We start from the raw sequence: 17107 nt of genomic DNA, 5'->3' as shown, positions 1-17107 counted from the left end.
TGTGGGGAGAGGTGGGGAGACACTCAGGTTCCAGGCAGCAGACCTGTGCGTGGGCGCCCAGCGCCCCCTGCTGGCCACCAGGAGGAGCCGGACAGAAACAGAAACACAAACACGCACGTGCAGCAGAGCCTGTGGTGCCACAGGGCGGCCAGCTGCCCCGTGCTGCCCCACGCACAAGAGTCCAGGAGAAAAGAGAGCCAGAAAAGTCAGACGCAGTCGAGCGAGAGGCACAAAGTGACCAGCCGGCCTCTGTGGGTTCCCTCCCCTGAAAATCTGCTTAGGTAGGATTCCTGACCTCTGCGTTTGGCAGGAGACAGGCAGCCACCCACCTCCTTACTCCCAACGCCGACAACGGGGGAGGAACCCAAGAGAATGACTCTAAGCCGCCCAGACAGGCGGTCGGCAACCCCCCCGCTCCCCGGCGCCTGCCCTGCCCCAGCCTCCAGTGGGCCCCGCGTCCCAAGTGCCCGGGTCGGCAGGCAGGACGAGCCCCCTGCCCGCCCTCGCCCCACCTGGGAGAGCGCTGATACCTTTATTGAAGAACATGGAGGCCATCTGTCCCATTTCCACCCGGTCTGTGATTTCAAAAAGGTTCGCGGAGCCGCGTCTCTCTGTGGAGCCAGGGGACAAGGGAGAGGAGGCGGTTGGGGCACTTGGCTTCTGGAGGGGGCTGCTGAGCTTCCTGGATCCTCCAGAACAGCCCCAAGGGTTTCTCCAGAAAAAGCCCCAGGGGTTCCGAACTCTTGAGGGAACGTCTCCGAATGCTTCCTGTTTGACGCGCCTGAAGACGCGCTGGCTGCAGCGTGGGGAGGCAGCCGGGGCGCTCAGCCCTGCCTGGGCCGGGGCAGGGATGGGGCTGTGGGGCGGGTGTGTGCGCGGGCACGACTGTGTGTGTGTGTGTGTGTGTGTGTGTGTGTGTGTGTGGGACGGGAGGAAGGAGAGAGGAGAGAAGCCAGAGACCCCGTCTGTACTCCAGCTCCCCGTGTGCTCGGCCCCCGGACCAGGCGTTCAACCCCCTCCAGAAGGGCAGGATGGGCGAAGCCGGGGGCCGAGGTGAGGAAGTTTGCCCGAGCTGCCGGTGTGAGTCGGTGCCGGAGCCGGGGGCGGGATGCCTGTGCCCCTGGCTCCTGAGCCCCTGCTCTTATTCTACCGTGGTGCCTGCCCAGGAGCCCCCTGCCGGCGACAGCGCCACAGCATCTCCGCAGAGACCCCCCCCCAGCCCTGTCCACGCGGAAAGGGGCCCTCTGGACTGCAGGGAGTGCGGGCCGGCCGGGACCCCGACACTTACGCACGGACAGGATGGGCCGGGTCTCCGCCCGCTCGTAGCCGTCCTGGGCCAGGCCATCGCTGTCGGAGGCTGTGGAGGAGCTGTCGTCCTCCTCCTCCTGGGAGGGGCGGGCGGGGAGGACGGGCGAGGAGAAAGGAGCACGTTACTACGGAAGGGCCTGCGACAAGGAGAACCTGTTTCCTTTGTTCCTTCTTTCTAGCAGGGGTCTGATTAGGACGCTCTCAACACTCCCACTCAGGAGGAGGCGCAGCACCCTCGGGTGTCAGGTCCGAGGCTGCGGCGCGGTTCCTGGGTGCCGAAGTTCAGGAGACTGAGCCGGCTCAGGGTCGGGGGCCGCAGGGACCCATGACGCAAATGCCAAGGGGCAGAGGCCTCATGTGCTCTGGAAGCTTAGGCGGCCGTGAGGCTGCTGCTCTGGGACAGGGTCCCCGGCGGGGCTGCGGACACAGGTGCCCTGCGCACGGGGAGGGGAAGGACTGGCCGCCGAGGGCAGCACACACACCTGGTGGTTTTCCATCCTCTTCCAGTGGAGCTGCGCGTTGGCGGTGGCCATGGCCTCCACCACGAAGGTGGTCGTCACGAAGCTGCGGGGGGAAGGCAGGCGGGGAGGTGGGAGGGGCGCAAAGAAGAAGGAAAAGCCACTTTAAGGCCTGACTGGACCCCCCAAGCCAAGCACCGCCTCCTCCTCGGAGAGCTGCTCCCTAGGGCCCTCTCGCCATGGGTCTGGCCCGATTTAAAAAAAGGTGTGCGTGCACATGCCGTGCCTCGCACGCTTGCCTCTACATCCCAGCCTCCAGTGAGAACGCACATCGGACACACAGGAGAGGTGGGCAGGGCCACACGGCACCCGCAGGCCTGTCCAGGCAGCGCTGGAAGGACAGACCCCGCCTGGAGCTCTGGTCGGGAAGAGGAGGCTGGGTCACCAGGGGCCTCCCAAGGGCCCCAGGTGGCGCCGCCTCTCCTTGCTGGGACACAGACTCGGTCCAGCCCCAGTGACATCCACTCCCGAACGGAGCACAGGCCGGAGCACAGGCCGGGACGATGGGACAGAAACAGCGGGCTCTGGAACCTGCCCCCCGCCCCCTCTTTCGGGCAGTGTTTCTGCTCTCCCAATAACCTGGCTAACACGAACATAAACCTGCATCTTTATGGCCCGAATCAAAGGGAGCTTGGGAGGCGGCCCCAGACGTTTGCCGAGAAGTCAGACTAGAGTGACAAATCACCCTTTCTCTTCCTCCTCGTAAAGAAACCGGAGACCCAGACGGCAGCTGGAACGCGCGGACGCTTCTGTCAGCAGAAGGTACAGGGGGAGGGCCGCCTCCCGCTCAGGGAACCTGAGGAATGGCTCCGCTCCTGCAGGGCAGGCAGCCTGGGACAGGGCGGTCCTTTCTCTCCTTCCTAAGGCCACAGGACTCTGCAGTGGGGCTGGACCCTGAGCCCACGGTCACCAGCCCTGGGCAGGCCACTCGGCCCAGCAGCCAGGGGGCAGGTGCGGCAGGAGTTAGATCCATATCCTGCCCCAGGCCGGCGGGGGTGGGGGCCGCCCTGAAAGTCCCAGCCCTGTCTCCCCAGCCCTGTCTCCCCAGCCCTGTCTCCCCAGCCCGTCGTCCTAGGAACGGTTCTCATTATCCTGCCTAAATGACCGTTTTAAGGGCTTTAGATTTCCCTTCTTTTTGGAAGTAAAACTGAGATCAATCTTAATTAAGGCACAAAGAGGCACGGGCACACGGAGCCGGCTCATCGATCACGTTCAAACGAGTGGGCTGGGCGAGGTGGGGGCGTGGCGGCCCCTGGCGGCCCCCGCCCGGGCCCCAGGAATCGCTCCCCATTCAGACGGCCCCAGCCCGGCCGCTGGTGCTGAAGGTCCTTTCAAGGGGACAGCAGGGGCACGCAAGGACAAGGACTTGTAGGGCTCCTGCCTGCCCAGGCTCGCAGCAGGCGGTTACGAGCCGACAGTGCTCTAAGGCCGGCCCCCCGACCACCCAAAGGAAAAAGCGTGAGTGGACTGAGAAACGAGGGCATTTCCATCCCGCTGAGCTCCTTGGGGTCTCACGCCGATTCCCCCACCGACCGACCAACCAACCGTCTCCTTCCCCCAGCAGCTCCCACCCCTTTCCCCTTCCAATCTGCTTAAGTGCTGCCCCCGGGACCAGAGACCACCTCCCAGCTGCCCCACCCTCCCAACCCCCCCGCTCCGCTACACTCCGTGGGTTTGACTCCCCATTTCCCACCACCTTCTAGCTTCCTCGGCCATTTATTTATTTATGACGTTACTGCCCGCGGCCTGTGTCCCACCGAAGACGGGGAATCTGCAGGGAGGGCTCCGTGTGCTGCTCAGCGGCACACCCAGGGCCCCAGCGCGCTGCCTGGGGCCGCCGCTCCGGAGGGAGGGCCCCCTCGGGGGTGTCTCCAGGGGCTGCCGCCCACCTCCTTTTCATGGCTGGTAGATTCCCGCCTGGTTGAGGGGTCTGGAAACGCTCAGTCCGAACTCCGTTGCTGGCCTGGGGCACTGGCTAACCCGACTTCAGACCCGCCTGTGGAATGCCCGAGAAGAACTTCGGGGGTGGGGTGTCCCACACACCCGGCTGGTGGAGCAGGCGCCCTGGCAGGTGCCTGGGGGCGGCTGGGCAGGGAGCCGGTGAGGGCGGCACCAGACTGTGGGCACGCTGTGTGTTTACCCCGCACTCTGTGGGCCACCTGAAGCAATTACGAGCTCCGTGATTCCAAACTGACTTCCCCGGCGGCACCTTCCACAACTGCCGTGTTCTTCCTCTGTGGCTGGGCGGCACTGTCTCAAAACTATACACCGGGGAGACACTCCAGCCGGGGAAAAAACACGGACCGCCACGTGGAACGTTCCAAAGCCTAAGCGCCCAACTCAGCTTTGAACGGATCGGGGCTGCGCCTCGGCTCCATCGCAGAGGCCCCGGGCCCTCTGCCACCCCTGTCCTCACTCCGGGCCCCGCTGTGGAGGACTCACCGTGGACAGCCCCCTGCCCCCGGCCCCGCCTGCCAGCCCCTTACCTCATGAAGCCCAGGAACACCAGCAGGACCAGGCTGACAAGCCACCCGGCGGAGGCGAAGGCCTTGGGCATGGTGAGCGCGCCGGTGCCCACGATGAGGTTGAACATGTACACCAGTCCGACCTGGAGCCGACGGAAGCGACAGTAAGCCCAGAAGTTCGTCCACCTCTCCCCACGGCGGCCCCCACGGGTGACCCAGGGCGACGGCAGAACCGTGGAGGCCGGGAGGCCAGACCTCGGTCAGGGGGCAGGTGCGGAGGGGGCATCCCGCCCGGGTTCCGGAGGCCTGCCCTGCCACCGGGTGTTGGGGACCGAACACCAACACTCGGGTGACCACATCCTATCGACCTCTTCAAGTGTCTCCGAGGATGAGTTTTGTCCTCGGGGTTGCTGTCCCCACCCCCACCTCCTTGTCATTTGTTGTCCTGCAAAGCTGCCTCCCAGGCACGGGCTCTCTGCCCAGCCGGGCCGTGGGCTTCCTGGGGACACCGGACCCTGTCCTCCTCTCCACCTGTTCGAGCCCCCGTCCTTCGGGACGCCAGCATTCCTGCTGCTTCCCGCTCCTTCCTCCCCGCGCCGACTCCAGGCCTCCATCAAAAAGCTGAGGCAGACTCATGGGCCCTGAGGTTCACCCATTCACAGCACACAGGTCGGTGGGTTTCAGTGTGTTCATGGGGTCACTCCACCTCATCACCCCCAAAGAAACCCTCGCCTCACCAGCAGCCTCGGTGCACCTGCTGGGTCGCTGACCTCAGCTTCGGAACTCAACCCCGGTCACACCCACCCTCCTCCCGCTCGGTATTAATCGCAGTTACTCCTGTTTCAAGGCCTCGGCCATCAAGCTCCTTTCTCTGCCCTGAAGCCCCTGCCTCCCACAGCCCTGTCCGCTCCCACCGGACCCCAGCTGTCCATCACAACCTCCCACCCCGCACCCGCCCTCCCCAGGACACTGGCTCCACTTGGCCCCACTTATGCTCTTCCGTGCCCTTTGCGGTCCACTGGTTCCACCAGCACGCACTCCCCGAGCTCCCACCCTGCTCCCCGCTCTGACCCTCCTGACCCCCAGCCTTGGACAGGACCCAGCAGCTGCTTCCTCTGATGTGAAGCTGCTAAAGGTTCCCGGATGCTGTAGAGAATCTCGACGACTGGGCCCACGGCACATGCTGGTTCCTTCACTTGCATCGCCATCACAGGCCCAGGTCTGTTTTACCCCTCCCCATGGACTTCCAAGCGTGTCCCACGTCACTGCTCCCAGCTGCCACCTTGCAGCCCCCAGCCCCACGGCCCCGCCTCTCTAGACCCTTGCACCTGCTGTGTGATGGAGGCGCCAGGCCATCTGACCTGTGCCCCCGCCCCTGCATCCCCACTGTGCCTCACTCCTTCCGAACCCAAAATCAGGGTCTGCGTCCTCCCTGCCCTGCTGCTGTCTTTGGGGGACACGTGTCCCCCCTCCTTGCAGAAGATCCGCCTCGCCCCGTTCTTTCTGGAACCCTCTCCTCCTACCAGTGCTTCCCCTCTGCCGACCTTTGGAAGATCACCCTCTCACCTCCCCGCAGCCGAACGCATCGGAGGAGTGTTTTGAAGTTCCCACGCCTCGCCGTGTCCAGCCCCAGGGCCCTCGGGAAACCGGACAGCACCAGACACCTCCACCTGCCAAATCCAATGGCTTTCCTAGTCCTCCAACCTTCCTTACACGCCTGCTACTAGCAGTCTCTCCTCTTTACGTGTCACCTCCTCAGCAGAGTCCCATGGCTTGAACCCTCTGTCCCTCCTGGCGGGACCAATCATGTGGGCCCTCCTACAGACCTCAAATCCAACCGCCTGCGGGTCCCCTCTGCCAAACACACCCCTGGTGGCCGCAGCCCCCTTCCTTCCCTTCCACATCCCAGTGCCAGTGGCCTTATTTCTGAAGAGCCCTGTGGACACCTCCGGCTCCTATTGTCACTTACAATTCGGATTTGCTGCCTGTGGCCTGGACTCTGCGGGCAGACCCCTGCCTGGCCCTCCGGTGCTCTCCTGCACTGGCTGACTTCTGGTTTGTGTCTCCGCCTGCTGCTGATCATTTAAAAGCAACAGCAAACATGCTGCTTCTGCAAACACCTGCCCACCTCTTGGTTTCATTTCCTCGTTCTTAGAAAGCTATACTTTTCTACGTTTAATTTTTTTCTAAGATACCCATGTGCTGGGTTTTTAAATTGGAAACACACAGACTGTAGCTGGAAAGAATACATGCACCCCCATGTTCACTGCAGCGTTCTTTACATCAGCCAAGCGGTGGGAGCAGCCCGAGTGCCCAGCAGCGGACAAGCGGACAAAAAAGCTGTGTACATGAATACAGCGGAGTATTAGACATTCATAAAAAAGAACGAAATGTTGCCATTTGTGACAGCATGGATAGACCTAGAGGATGCTATGCTAAGTGGAATAAGTTGGCCAGAGACAGACCAATACCATACGATCTCACTTACACGTGGAATCTGAAGAACATAAACACACGAAGCAGAAACACGCTCATAAACACAGAGAGCAGAAGTGGGGGGAGTTGGGGGACTGGGTGCAAAAGGCGAAGGAACTGAGGAGAAGGGCAGGCAGGCAGTTACGGAACAGTCCCGGGGACACACGGCACAGTGTGGGGAGTACAGACGATACCACTGTAACGACTGCGTGTGGTGCTCGGGGGGCGCCGGAAATATCAGGGATCACCTTGTAAAGCCTACGACTGTGTAACTGCTATGCCATACACCTGAAACTAATACAAAGGAACACTGAATGTCAACTATAACCAAAAAAAACATGTTTTAATAAATAAATAAATAAAGTTTTTTAAAAAACAGAAAGAAAAAATCACACAAATTGGGTCTCTTCTTCTGGCCTTAGATTTGTATGAAAAAAGGGCAGGGAGCATCGACTGACATTTTGGGGCCCCCCACGGGTAGGATGGAAGCGTGGGGCAGTGGTGAGCGAGGGACCCTCTGCAGGGAGGGAAGGGCTCCGCCCACTGCCACTCACACTGGGCACAGGGCACGAGGCTCCCTGAGCCCCCGCCCCGCCCTCAGTTCCCACCCAGCGTTCAGGCCCCATTCAGACGCTGCCTCCACCACAATGCCTTTCCCGATCTCCCCGTCGGTCTTGCTCCCGCTTCTGAAGCCCTGGAGCAAGTCTTCCCTCCGCGCTGCTCGCGGTGCCTGGCAGGGCCCCTCAGACAGGGGCCCGGCGGGGCAGCCCGGCCCGGCTCGGGCTCTCTCGAACACACGTCTGACCGTCTCACCGGCCTTAAGCGTCATGATCTCACAGTGACCCCGCAGACAGGTGTCAGAAGGATGGACACAAGTCTGGATCGTCTTCCCGGAGCATCTGATTGGATGACGACACTGCCGCGACGTCCCGGCGCGGGGCGATCTCGCGAGACTACACGTGAGGGTGAGAAACCAGACGGAGCCCACCGCCGGCCTTCCCAACTGGAAGTTCACAGTGCTGGCGCTTCACGGGTAGCTGCGTGTCTGTTAACAAACCACCTTTTCCTTTTGTTGGTTGATTTCAGTCACTTTGGGGCAAACATACCCAAGTGCAGGCGTGAGGCACTTCGCTAGCTCACTTCCGCTCATTCACTCATTGGACTTCCGGGGACCTTCCGGGGGGCCGGCCCGTGCTGGCAGCTGGGGGCCTGGCGCTGAGCAAGTCAGACCTGGCCCGCACCCCGCGCGGGAGGACAGGCAGGCAGACAGGGCGGAAGGAAAGCAGCAGAGCGCTGTGACAAAGAATGACGGGAGCGCGTTACATGCACGACACTCAGGGAGGACCTGTGTGTGGTGACATTCCAGCCCGGACCTGAAGGACGGGACACAGCCGCCCGGGCACAGGGCCAGGGAAGAGGTGCCAGGTGAAGGCTGAGCAGGGAGGCGGCGGGCGCGGTCGGAGCCGCGGAGGGCTCTGGGGCAGGGGTGGCGGAAGCGGAAGCGGGGCAGCCGGGCGGTCAGGCTGCAGGGGACAGGGAGCTCGGTGGTTTGCAGGGTTCTCAGCGGGACGCAATGGACCAGGCCCCTGTCGATGACCTAACATTTGACCTCCCTGAAGCTTTGTTCTCGGTGTCGCTTTCATAAGCAGCAGCCCTTATGATGGGTAGAACCTTCTCTCTTTATGGAAAATGGCCCTCGTGTGGGATCTTGGGAGGGGAGTATGGACACAGTGCAGAGGCCTGCGACAGCGGCGGTTCTCGGCCAGAGTTCTGCGGGGAGATTAAACAGTACAGGGGGCATCTGCAGATTCAGGGATGCCTGAAGGTCTTGGGGTGTGAAAGTCAAGGTGTTACTGCAGATCGGAGGTTACGCACCGCTGACTTTTGGGGCCAGGCCATTCTCTGTCCTGGGGGCCTGTCCTGTAGGCTGTGGAGTGGTCAGCAGCTTCCCTGGCTTCTGTCCACTATCTGCCAGCACCCCCACCGCTCCCCCACGGGGCGACCATCGGAAATGTCTCCCGACATTGCAGAAAGTTCCCTGGGGAGCAAGACTGCCACCAACTGAGAACCACTGCTGATAAAGAAGCAATGCAACAAGCATGCTCTCAACAAAAACTTCAAAGAAGTCTCAGCGAAAGGGCCCTTTAAAAAACTTTAGAGAGCCCTGGCTAGTGTAGCTCAGTGGATGGAGTGTGGGCTGAGGACCAAAGGGTCGCCGGTTTGATTCCCAGTCGGGGCACATGCCTGGGTTGTGGGCCAGGTTCCCAGTAGGGGCCACATGGGAGGCAACCACACATTGGTGTTTCTCTTCCTCTTTTCTCTCCCTTCCCCTCTCTAAAAATAAACAAAATCTTAAAAAAAAAACTTTAGAGAGAAGTTCATTCAGGATAAAGTGCTGGCAGTTAGGAGCAGAAACAGGCCAGGGCGTTGCTCTCTTCCAGTCCCGAAGCAAGCACCTGGGCCTGTGTGGCTCAGGGACCCGGCAGGGTAACGGACGATTCTTCACCTTCCTGGCAGGAGTCACAGCCTCTTTACCTTCAGTGATGGTGACCAGGAAGGACTGGTCACTAGGAGCAGACTCTGAGGCAGGAGGCCCATCTGAGGTCAGGTTGAAGGCGAGGGTGGAAGAGGAGGGAGCCATTCTCTTCTGCTGGTTGTGGGACAGTTCTGGGGGGACAGCCTCCTGGGAAGTGTGGCCAAGAGCTGAGGACTCTGGGTAAAGACCTGTGCACGCTGTGGCCGCTGCAGGCTAAGCCGAGTTTCCTCCCGTTCTCGACCCTTCCTCTGTGGCTGAGCCGGAGAAGGCACAGTCCCTGCCCCTTGGGACAGCCGACATGCTCCCCTACATTCCGGCGAGTTCAGTGCCGCGCTCCAGCTGTCTCGCCTCCCGCCCAGCGGCCTCACCCACAGATGCACAAGGGGCAGGGTCACGGGTGTCAACAGCTTCCCCAGTGACAGTTGTCAAAGGAAACAGAAGGCCGCAGAGACGCAGAAGAAACAGGCAGAAGTCAAGGCTGTGAGACCAGTGCTCTTTCCTTTGAAAGCAACACAACGCTGTCGGGCAAGACCGCCGGCAGGAGGCGGCCTCAGCAGCCGGCGCCTGTGCAGGGGGCGACCCACTTTGTCCTCCCTTTTGATCACACGACGCCCCCATCCTGCGCTGCTCCCCGTCTCCACAAATGGGGAAACACACACGTCTGTTTTGACATTACTTATGGGACAGGGATGGTTACGTATGAGCCTGGATCGTGTCCCTGTGTCCAGCACTATCCTTGAGAGGGTCCTCTGCCCACTACAAATATTTTAAGCAGAATAATGCAAACTAAAATAAACATCCCTGAACTGCATGACGGGAGAAGCACTCCTAACAGGGCACACAGAGGTAGGGAGGGGCTCTGCGTTGGGAACGGCCGGTTACAGCACATCCATGAACTTCGTGAGTGCCCAGCACCCCGACTCCCAGGGTGGCCAGAGCGAGTGCTGCCCACACTGTGCTGCACAGGGGAGTTTGAAGCAGCATTCACAGTAAAGCCAGTTCCAGAACCTTCTGCAAGGCTCATTATCCCCTGAGCCCGGATCTTGGTCTCACAAAGGATTAAGAACTAGTCTCCCAGGATGGCGGAGTTAAGGAAACCTCAGGAAAAGGGCTAAGGAAACCTCAGGAAAAGGGCACGTTCTCTCCGCAAACCCTGACCGCTAAGGAACTCTGGGAACGCCGCCTCAGCCTGAACACGGCCCAGCCTTCCTACACCCAGCTGTTTACGGCACATGCCCAGAGCAGGTCCTCAGAAAAACTCAAAACACATAGAAAGTGAGCGAAAAATTAAAAAAGAATAGACTGAGGCTTTCAGGGTTCACTGCCCAATTTCCGGTGGGCGCATGCTGACATGTGAAATGATGACAGGCTGAACAACTGCAGACACAAGAAACATGGGCATATCACGTTTTTTCCTTCCCCAAACTCGGTCACAGAAATGACTCAGCTCCCGACCTGCAGACGCGGGGCGAAGCGGCAGGGAACCTGGTGACTTTCAGGGACGGTTCACTGCTGACGCTGAGAGGAGCTGCGTGCCGTTACACAATCCCTCCCACAAGAGGGACACGATTCGATTCATCCCACGTTTAAGAAAGGCCTCCCCCTGAGGCACCACTGAGGTGAAGGAGGCGCCAGCCGTTCTCAGAGATGCCCCTTTCTCCATCACGCCATGGCTCTGGAGCCTGCGAAGCTGGTGGAAACGGAGCAGGGGTCCCCAGGCTAGGAAGGCAAGTTCAAAGCAGGGCAGCGGTTTAAGGCTGGGTAAGTTCTAGAAAGAGAACTCTAGCTAGTTAAGACAGCGCTGCTTTCCCTGGGATACCTGGTAGCCACGGGAGTCAATCATTCGATTATTCCCATCTTCCAGCTACTTATCCAGGCCAGAGGACCCCATGATGTAACCATGACCATGACCAATCTCATATCACACAAAGAAGGTAAACTGAGTGTGAGTGTGTGTGTGTGGGGGGGTGATGCAGACCCAAGACAGGCAGAAACCAATCATGCCAGTTCTAACCACAGACTGCTGTAAACGGCAACTGAAAGTGTCTGAATGCTTTCTGGGCCTCTTGTGCCACCCAAGACGATAAAGTTGTGCAATGAAAAACTCAGCTAAAGACCCAAGGGGTTACAAACTGCAGAGATGTGCAGCACCCAGAGTCAACAGCTGTCAAGCACGTCCCTCCGTTTGAAGGGCAGGCTGCACAGTGTGCCAGCAGAAGTAGCCCCAAGGTAAACGTGACAAAGAGTTGGCCAGTTTTGTTTTCTCGACCATCTCCACATCTAAAGAGTGAACAAACCCCAGTCTCATCATGTGTTCTGAGCCACGACCGCAGCGACGTGGCTGCTGCTGAATGGAGGTCCCCCACCCTGGCCCTCCCCAGGGTGTAGGCAAGCAGCGCCAGGCGCTAGCGCAGTCCATGGGGAGCGGAGCGCGCCTCCAGAACCCAGGAGCACCGACGCGGGCAAAACGGGTTCTGAAAGTAAAACTCACGTAGGGAGAGTAGAGGTCCCCAGTCTCTGTGATTTCACCCGCCATTTCCAAAAGTGAGGAAGGGACCGACGGCGGTGGAGCTTTCTTCTTCCTCGCACGAAGCGTCTACAGCAGCTCCCTAAGGCAAAGGAGCAGACTTTCAGCTTTCTGATGGACCGAGACGGGGGTAGCAGGAGGTCTGCAGATCCCCCTCCCCCTATCCTTGTATCTCAGAGTGTTATGGTCTCGACATAAGTCACAAGGCAGCCAGCCGGGAGGGAAGGGTCTTCCTGGATGACTCACACCTGGTTGGGGTTTCCCCGCCCCCCTTGCTGTGCAGAGCATGAATGTATTCAGTGTCGCTCAGACCCCAAGTGATACAAGAGCCCTTAGAGGCCACTAGCTCTCACCCGCCACCAGCGTCCCCTTTACATACTCCGCGGTGGCCATCCCCATTTAATGCGAGGAACAGCGAACTCACTGCCGCCCAGGGCAGCCCAAGTAACTGTCTGCCTCCTCCGCACAGGACAAGGGGCTAGGGGCTTTCCTAGGTCGCTCTCCAACCCAACTTCTTGCCCCAAAAGCTTCTTTTTAACGGGGCCTTCACTCCCCGCCCCGCAACCGGCTTTCTGCCCTCAGCCTCCTCCTCTTCTCTAGAGCTCCACTCCGAGCCTCTCCCCGGCCTCTTCACTCCTCCTGGAGAAGCCCGGAATCTGGCGCCGCCCCAGCCCATCCCACCCTCGCGCCCTCACCTGCAGCGTAGCGCGCTCCGGGCCGCCACGGCCACCGCCTTGCTCACCGAATCCAGCCCCCTCGGCTGCAGCCGGCGCCAGCTGTCCCGCACCAGCGCCCACAGCACGCATGCGCCAACGCCAAGCGTCCACCTTGTCCGCGCGCTGTTTGGACGGGACGCAGCGCGCTGATTGGGCACCTCACGGAGGCGGGACCAGGATTGGGCCCTGGTGGCCGCCGTCTGCGTGGCGGAAGTAGGAGGGATAGCTTCCGCGATGCGCAAGCGGCCGCCGGCCGAGTGGGCTGGTTGGCAGAGGTGGCTCACACGTTTTGATAGGGGCGCTGTCGTTGGAGGACGTGTGTGAACTTGGCTGTCCCGGACCCCGGTGGCTGGGGTGCGGGGTGAGGGTAGAGGAGGGAGCTAAAGCTCCGCACGATGGGGAGTGGGCTGAGATCTCAAGTCCGCCTACCCTGAAGGGGCCTGGTAGACCGGACTTGGGAGGCGGGGAAGAGCGGGCCAGAGCCCAGTAGGGAGATTGGAAATAGATTTGAAGGCGGGGCTGGAAATGGATCCTGGGGCGGAGCCTCAGGACTGGGCAGGTGATGGGCGCTTTGGCGGTGAGGCTCGGTGCCCGGGTTTGAGGCATCCAAGTTCTGTGAGGTGGGGCAGAAGGAACGATCGGAAATGGCAGCTCCAGCTTGGTTTCTGAAGATGCGAGTGGAGGCTTGTTGAACTGCCCTTAGCCAGCCTGGCTCCCTTTCTCGCCATCAGTTTAGACGCCCTGTTCTCTGAAGTGTTTCGAAGGAAAGGCTCTTCTCATAACTCAGCCCCAGGAGGCAGTTGGCGTGTCCAGAGCCTGGGCTCCTTCCCTATGTGGGAGGAAACTCAGGGTCCGGTCCTGAAGTCTTTGCTCTCCCCACCGTCAGGCTGCCGCCATGAGGTTGAATCAGAACACCTTGCTGCTGGGGAAGAAGGTGGTGCTGGTACCCTACACCGCAGAGCATGTGCCTAGGTAACTGGTTCACCCGACGTGGGGGGCAAGCCAGCTCTCCAACGCGCATCAAGGAGGGTTAGCTCTCCTTGGCCCAAATTTCAGAGGCTCTTTCCTCCAAGGAGCATTGGTGCGAGGTGTGATTACAAACAGGAAAAAAACATAGTGAAGCAAAAGACTCCGACTTCCCTGGAGGAAGTCACCCACCCCCGTTTTTCCCTTTCACTCTCTCAGCTTCCTTTTTGGCCTTTCAGCAGGGAGTTATTTTGTTCCCTGCTGAATGTGTGTAAGGAAAAAGAGAAATTGTCTTCTCGCCTGACTGTAAATTAGTGACGTTCCTTTGGTGCCAGTGAACATGCTCAGTTCTCGGAGACTTCATGTTGGCTTGTCACGCACCGAGCTGATGGACGGGTCTGCTGTCTCCTGTTCTGAAAGGCCAGGCCTGAGTGGCCAGGTGGGACTCTGGCAGTCCCAGTGTGGGGGCCGTTGGCCAAGTCTGGTAGACTGGGATGGTGGTGTTGGAGGGGTGCATTCTCTACTGGCCTTCATTTTGGGGGGTTCCTTGTGCCCAGCCTTTGTGGAGATCAGTCCAGCGTTCTTTGCTGAGCTTGGCTTGCCCTATACTTCCCTTCAGGAATTCGAGGGATGTTTGGCTTCAGACTGCTCCTCTACCCTGACCCGAGAGACAGGCTGGGAAGCTGGACGCATAGCACTGACCGCTCCTGCTGTTCTCTGGCGGGACCAGCCTGCCTCTAGGTCTTGCGCCTGTGGCCCTCTGCCTCAGGAGCAGTTATAACCCTGTCATTGGGTCTCCCGTGAGCCCTATGTTGGCCTTAGGGGGCCCTCTCCTTCCTGCCGTCCATCTCTTCATCTCATGGTGTCAGATCCACGCTTCTGCATGGATCAGCCCTGCCTGCTGAAGGCCGCCCCTCTGTCCCCGCAGGTACCACGAGTGGATGAAATCGGAGGAGCTGCAGCGTTTGACAGCCTCGGAGCCTCTGACCCTGGAGCAAGAATATGCGATGCAGCGCAGCTGGCGGGAGGACTCGGACAGTGAGAAGGGGGGCGGCGGGGTGGGGGGGGCCCTGGGCTGGGCTGGTGGTGAGAGGGCTGACTCCAGAGGCGGTCTCCAGGGCCCCTCCCATTCTCACTGCCAGCTGTAGCCCGTCTGGGGGCGTAGCAACCTTGCAGAAAGCACTTCCTGGAGCCTGGAAGGTGCCTGGAATCCTCCTACTTGCATGCCCACCGAAGCTGCGCCCGCTGGCTGACGCTTCTGCCCTCTTCCCCATTCACTGTGCCAGGCTTGGGAGGATTTAAAGGAAGAGTTTTGGGCTCAGCCTGCAGTTGAGGCCCCATCCCTCACACCCGTTGCTGCAGGCCCAGTGGGGTCACTGCTCATCTTCGGGCACCCCGCTGTCCGAGAACACACTTGCTGTTGGAGAAGGCCGTCATTTCCCCCAAAAGGCAGATTTTGGTGCGCCAGCCGAAGGGAGCTCTGGCCCCCCTTTTCTCCTGCCAGAGTCGGAGACGGTGGCAGTTGTCTGGCCTGGGTGGGAAGACTGTCCTCACGTCACCCCTTCGGGGCGTTCGGATGGTAACCCCGCCGCCTCCGTCCTCAGAGTGCACCTTCATTGTGCTGGACGCAGAGAGGTGGCAGGCCCGGCCGGGAGCCGCTGAAGAGAGCTGCATGGCGGGGGATGTGAACCTCTTCCTCACAGACCCGGGGGACCCCTCCCTGGGGGAGGTGGAGGTCATGATCGCAGGTTCGTTCGCCCTGGCCCCGGGATCCCTCCCTTCTGGCCCTGGGAGCTGCTGAACCTTCAGCCGGCGGAGGCCGCACAGGGGCCTCCTTGAGCTCAGCTGGGGGCTCTGGAGTTGGCGAGCCGGCTCCCGGCTGGGGCTGACTGCCGACTGACTTCGCTCCTGCCTCGTGCTCAGGCGTGAGCTCAGTCTCTGGGTGTAGTGTCTTCAGACTTCGCTCCGCCCCATTTTGGGGGTGGGGACCCTCAGCCCACCTCCAAGTAGCTGATCTTCCCTGGAGGGTCTTCCCGTGCTGTGGGAGGAGCCCGTCCAGTGTCCGCATCCTTCCTGGCCCTGAGCCTTCTCCTAAGAGGCCATGTGACTCCTCATGAGGCAGCATGCTGAGGTCAAGGGGTCAGCTGTGGGCTCAGGCTGCTGGGTGTTGCCAGGCTGTGAGACCTTGGGCGAGTCACTGGCCTCCCTCTGCGCCGGTCTCATCTGCAGAATGGTGCTAATGTTTACGAACCTCACGGAATGGTGAGGACTGAAGGAGGTGGGATCTGTTAAGGGCCTGCCATGGAGCCTGGCACACGGCGTCAGGGTGGTCGTTTTCTCCTAGAGCCCGGCTGCAGGGGCAGGGGCTTTGGCACCGAGGCCGCGCTCATGATGATGTCTTACGGTAAGGAAGCCGGAGCGGGCCCTGTGGGGAGTGGCCAGGCCCCAGGTGCGGGCCTGGGGTGCGTTGGGAGTGAGCCTTCTTCCGGTCTGAAGGCAGCGAGGGTGAGAGGGGTGGGGAGTGGCGGGGGAGGGGAGTACGGGGCGGCTCCCCTGCAAACTTGAGACGGCAGGGGTGGAGGGGGCTGGAGGGGCCTTTGTTCCACAGTTTCTCTCTCTCTCTCTCTCTCTGATCTCCTCTGGGAGGAGTGACCAAGCTGGGTCTCACCAAGTTTGAGGTGAAAATCGGGCAAGAAAATGAGCCGAGCCTGCGGATGTTCCGGAAACTTCATTTTGAGCAGGTGAGGATGGGGCGGGCAGGAGGGCGGGGCCTGGGTCTGGGCTGCGGGGCTGCAGGTGCTGGAGCCCGTGGCCGTGACTTAACTGAGCCAGCCCCGACCTCTGGCTTCTGCAGGTGGCAGTGAGCAGTGTCTTCCAGGAGGTGACACTCAGACTGACGATGAGTGAGCCGGAGCGGCGGTGGCTGCAGGAGCAGACCAGCCATGTGGAAGAGAAGCCCTACAGGGCGGGGTCCTAGGAGCCCTGGGGGCAGAGCCCCGCAGCAGGGGGTGAGCGCGCCAGGCCTGGGGGCAGAGGGCTCCTGGCGCCTCTCCAGGCTGGGAGTCAGCCTCGGGGCCCTCCAGACTCGCTGGACTTGTCTTGGCCTCCCTCGGGCTGGCAGTGTGGCCGAGTGACTGCAGGGGCCCCCTCCTCCTGGCCAGGCCTGGACTCAGACTCTTGGAACCTGGAGTGCATGGCACGAGCCCATGGGAGGAGCAGGGCCGAGGGAGAGCCGGAGAAACGGGGAGCCCGGTGAACGGGCCCCCTCTGAAAGGCCAGGGCTGCCACTCAGGGGGCCTCGGCCCTGGCCGGGAATAAAGCACCGTGAACGGACAGCTTCCCGTTTCCTCACTGCGCCTGGGCGGAGGTGCGCTGCCAGGAGGCCCACCTGCGGCGTTTGTCCAGACCAGCGTGGGAGCCACAGGGCAGGCTGGGTGCGACCCTGGGTGGCTTGGGGACGCAAGAGGTCGGCCCTGTCAGGACACACAGGTGGCTTGGGAAGTGGGCGAGAATCCTTGCTCCCCTTTTTCCTCTCTGGGCCAGTTTTGAGTTAGTTCTGGATACAGCTCCCTGTGGCAGGAGAGCGCCCTCCCGCT

At 61.0% G+C, this 17107-nt stretch overlaps 2 protein-coding genes across 4 annotated transcripts in view; one reads left to right on the top strand and one right to left on the bottom strand.

The window, feature by feature from the left end:
* TMEM104 (transmembrane protein 104) overlaps positions 1-12656 on the bottom strand; it is a 42292-nt gene extending 29636 nt beyond the window's left edge. Inside the window, exons 1-6 of the mRNA XM_045837516.1 lie at positions 12525-12656; positions 11794-11911; positions 4313-4434; positions 1791-1872; positions 1289-1385; positions 531-611 (exon numbers count right to left, since the gene is read on the bottom strand). Of these exons, the coding sequence (XP_045693472.1) occupies positions 531-611; positions 1289-1385; positions 1791-1872; positions 4313-4434; positions 11794-11838 (427 nt within the window). The 5' untranslated portion in view covers positions 11839-11911; positions 12525-12656. The remainder of the gene's footprint in view (positions 1-530; positions 612-1288; positions 1386-1790; positions 1873-4312; positions 4435-11793; positions 11912-12524) is intronic.
* A 123-nt stretch (positions 12657-12779) lies between these two features.
* NAT9 (N-acetyltransferase 9 (putative)) lies at positions 12780-16839 on the top strand. Of its 3 annotated transcripts, none has more exons than XM_045836998.1 (7): positions 12780-12906; positions 13432-13517; positions 14440-14549; positions 15116-15259; positions 15856-15915; positions 16158-16252; positions 16366-16839. In XM_045836998.1, the coding sequence occupies exons 2-7, from the start codon at positions 13441-13443 to the stop codon at positions 16486-16488; spliced, it is 609 nt and encodes a 202-aa protein (XP_045692954.1). In that variant the 5' UTR covers positions 12780-12906; positions 13432-13440; the 3' UTR covers positions 16489-16839. The 3 variants fall into 3 exon arrangements, with proteins under 3 accessions (XP_045692954.1, XP_045692955.1, XP_045692956.1); XM_045836999.1 differs by having other exon boundaries at positions 12794-12899; XM_045837000.1 differs by having other exon boundaries at positions 12796-12820.
* The last annotated feature ends 268 nt before the right edge of the window (positions 16840-17107 follow it).

The sequence above is a fragment of the Phyllostomus hastatus genome, unplaced genomic scaffold (genome assembly GCF_019186645.2).
Source record: "Phyllostomus hastatus isolate PE091 unplaced genomic scaffold, TTU_PhHast_1.1 phas_contig_210, whole genome shotgun sequence".
Lineage (NCBI taxonomy): Eukaryota > Metazoa > Chordata > Mammalia > Chiroptera > Phyllostomidae > Phyllostomus > Phyllostomus hastatus.
Note: the sequence above shows the minus strand (reverse complement) of the source record. Positions and strands in the feature narration are given on the sequence as shown.

Excerpts from the sequence above, each read along its gene's own strand:
- NAT9 (XM_045836998.1), top strand. The coding sequence starts at position 13,441 with ATGAGGTTGAATCAGAACACCTTGCTGCTGGGGAAGAAGGTGGTGCTG. Across the intron at positions 13,518-14,439 it reads ACCGCAGAGCATGTGCCTAG|GTACCACGAGTGGATGAAAT; the intron begins GTAACTGGTTCA and ends CTGTCCCCGCAG. Across the intron at positions 15,260-15,855 it reads GGTGGAGGTCATGATCGCAG|AGCCCGGCTGCAGGGGCAGG; the intron begins GTTCGTTCGCCC and ends GTTTTCTCCTAG.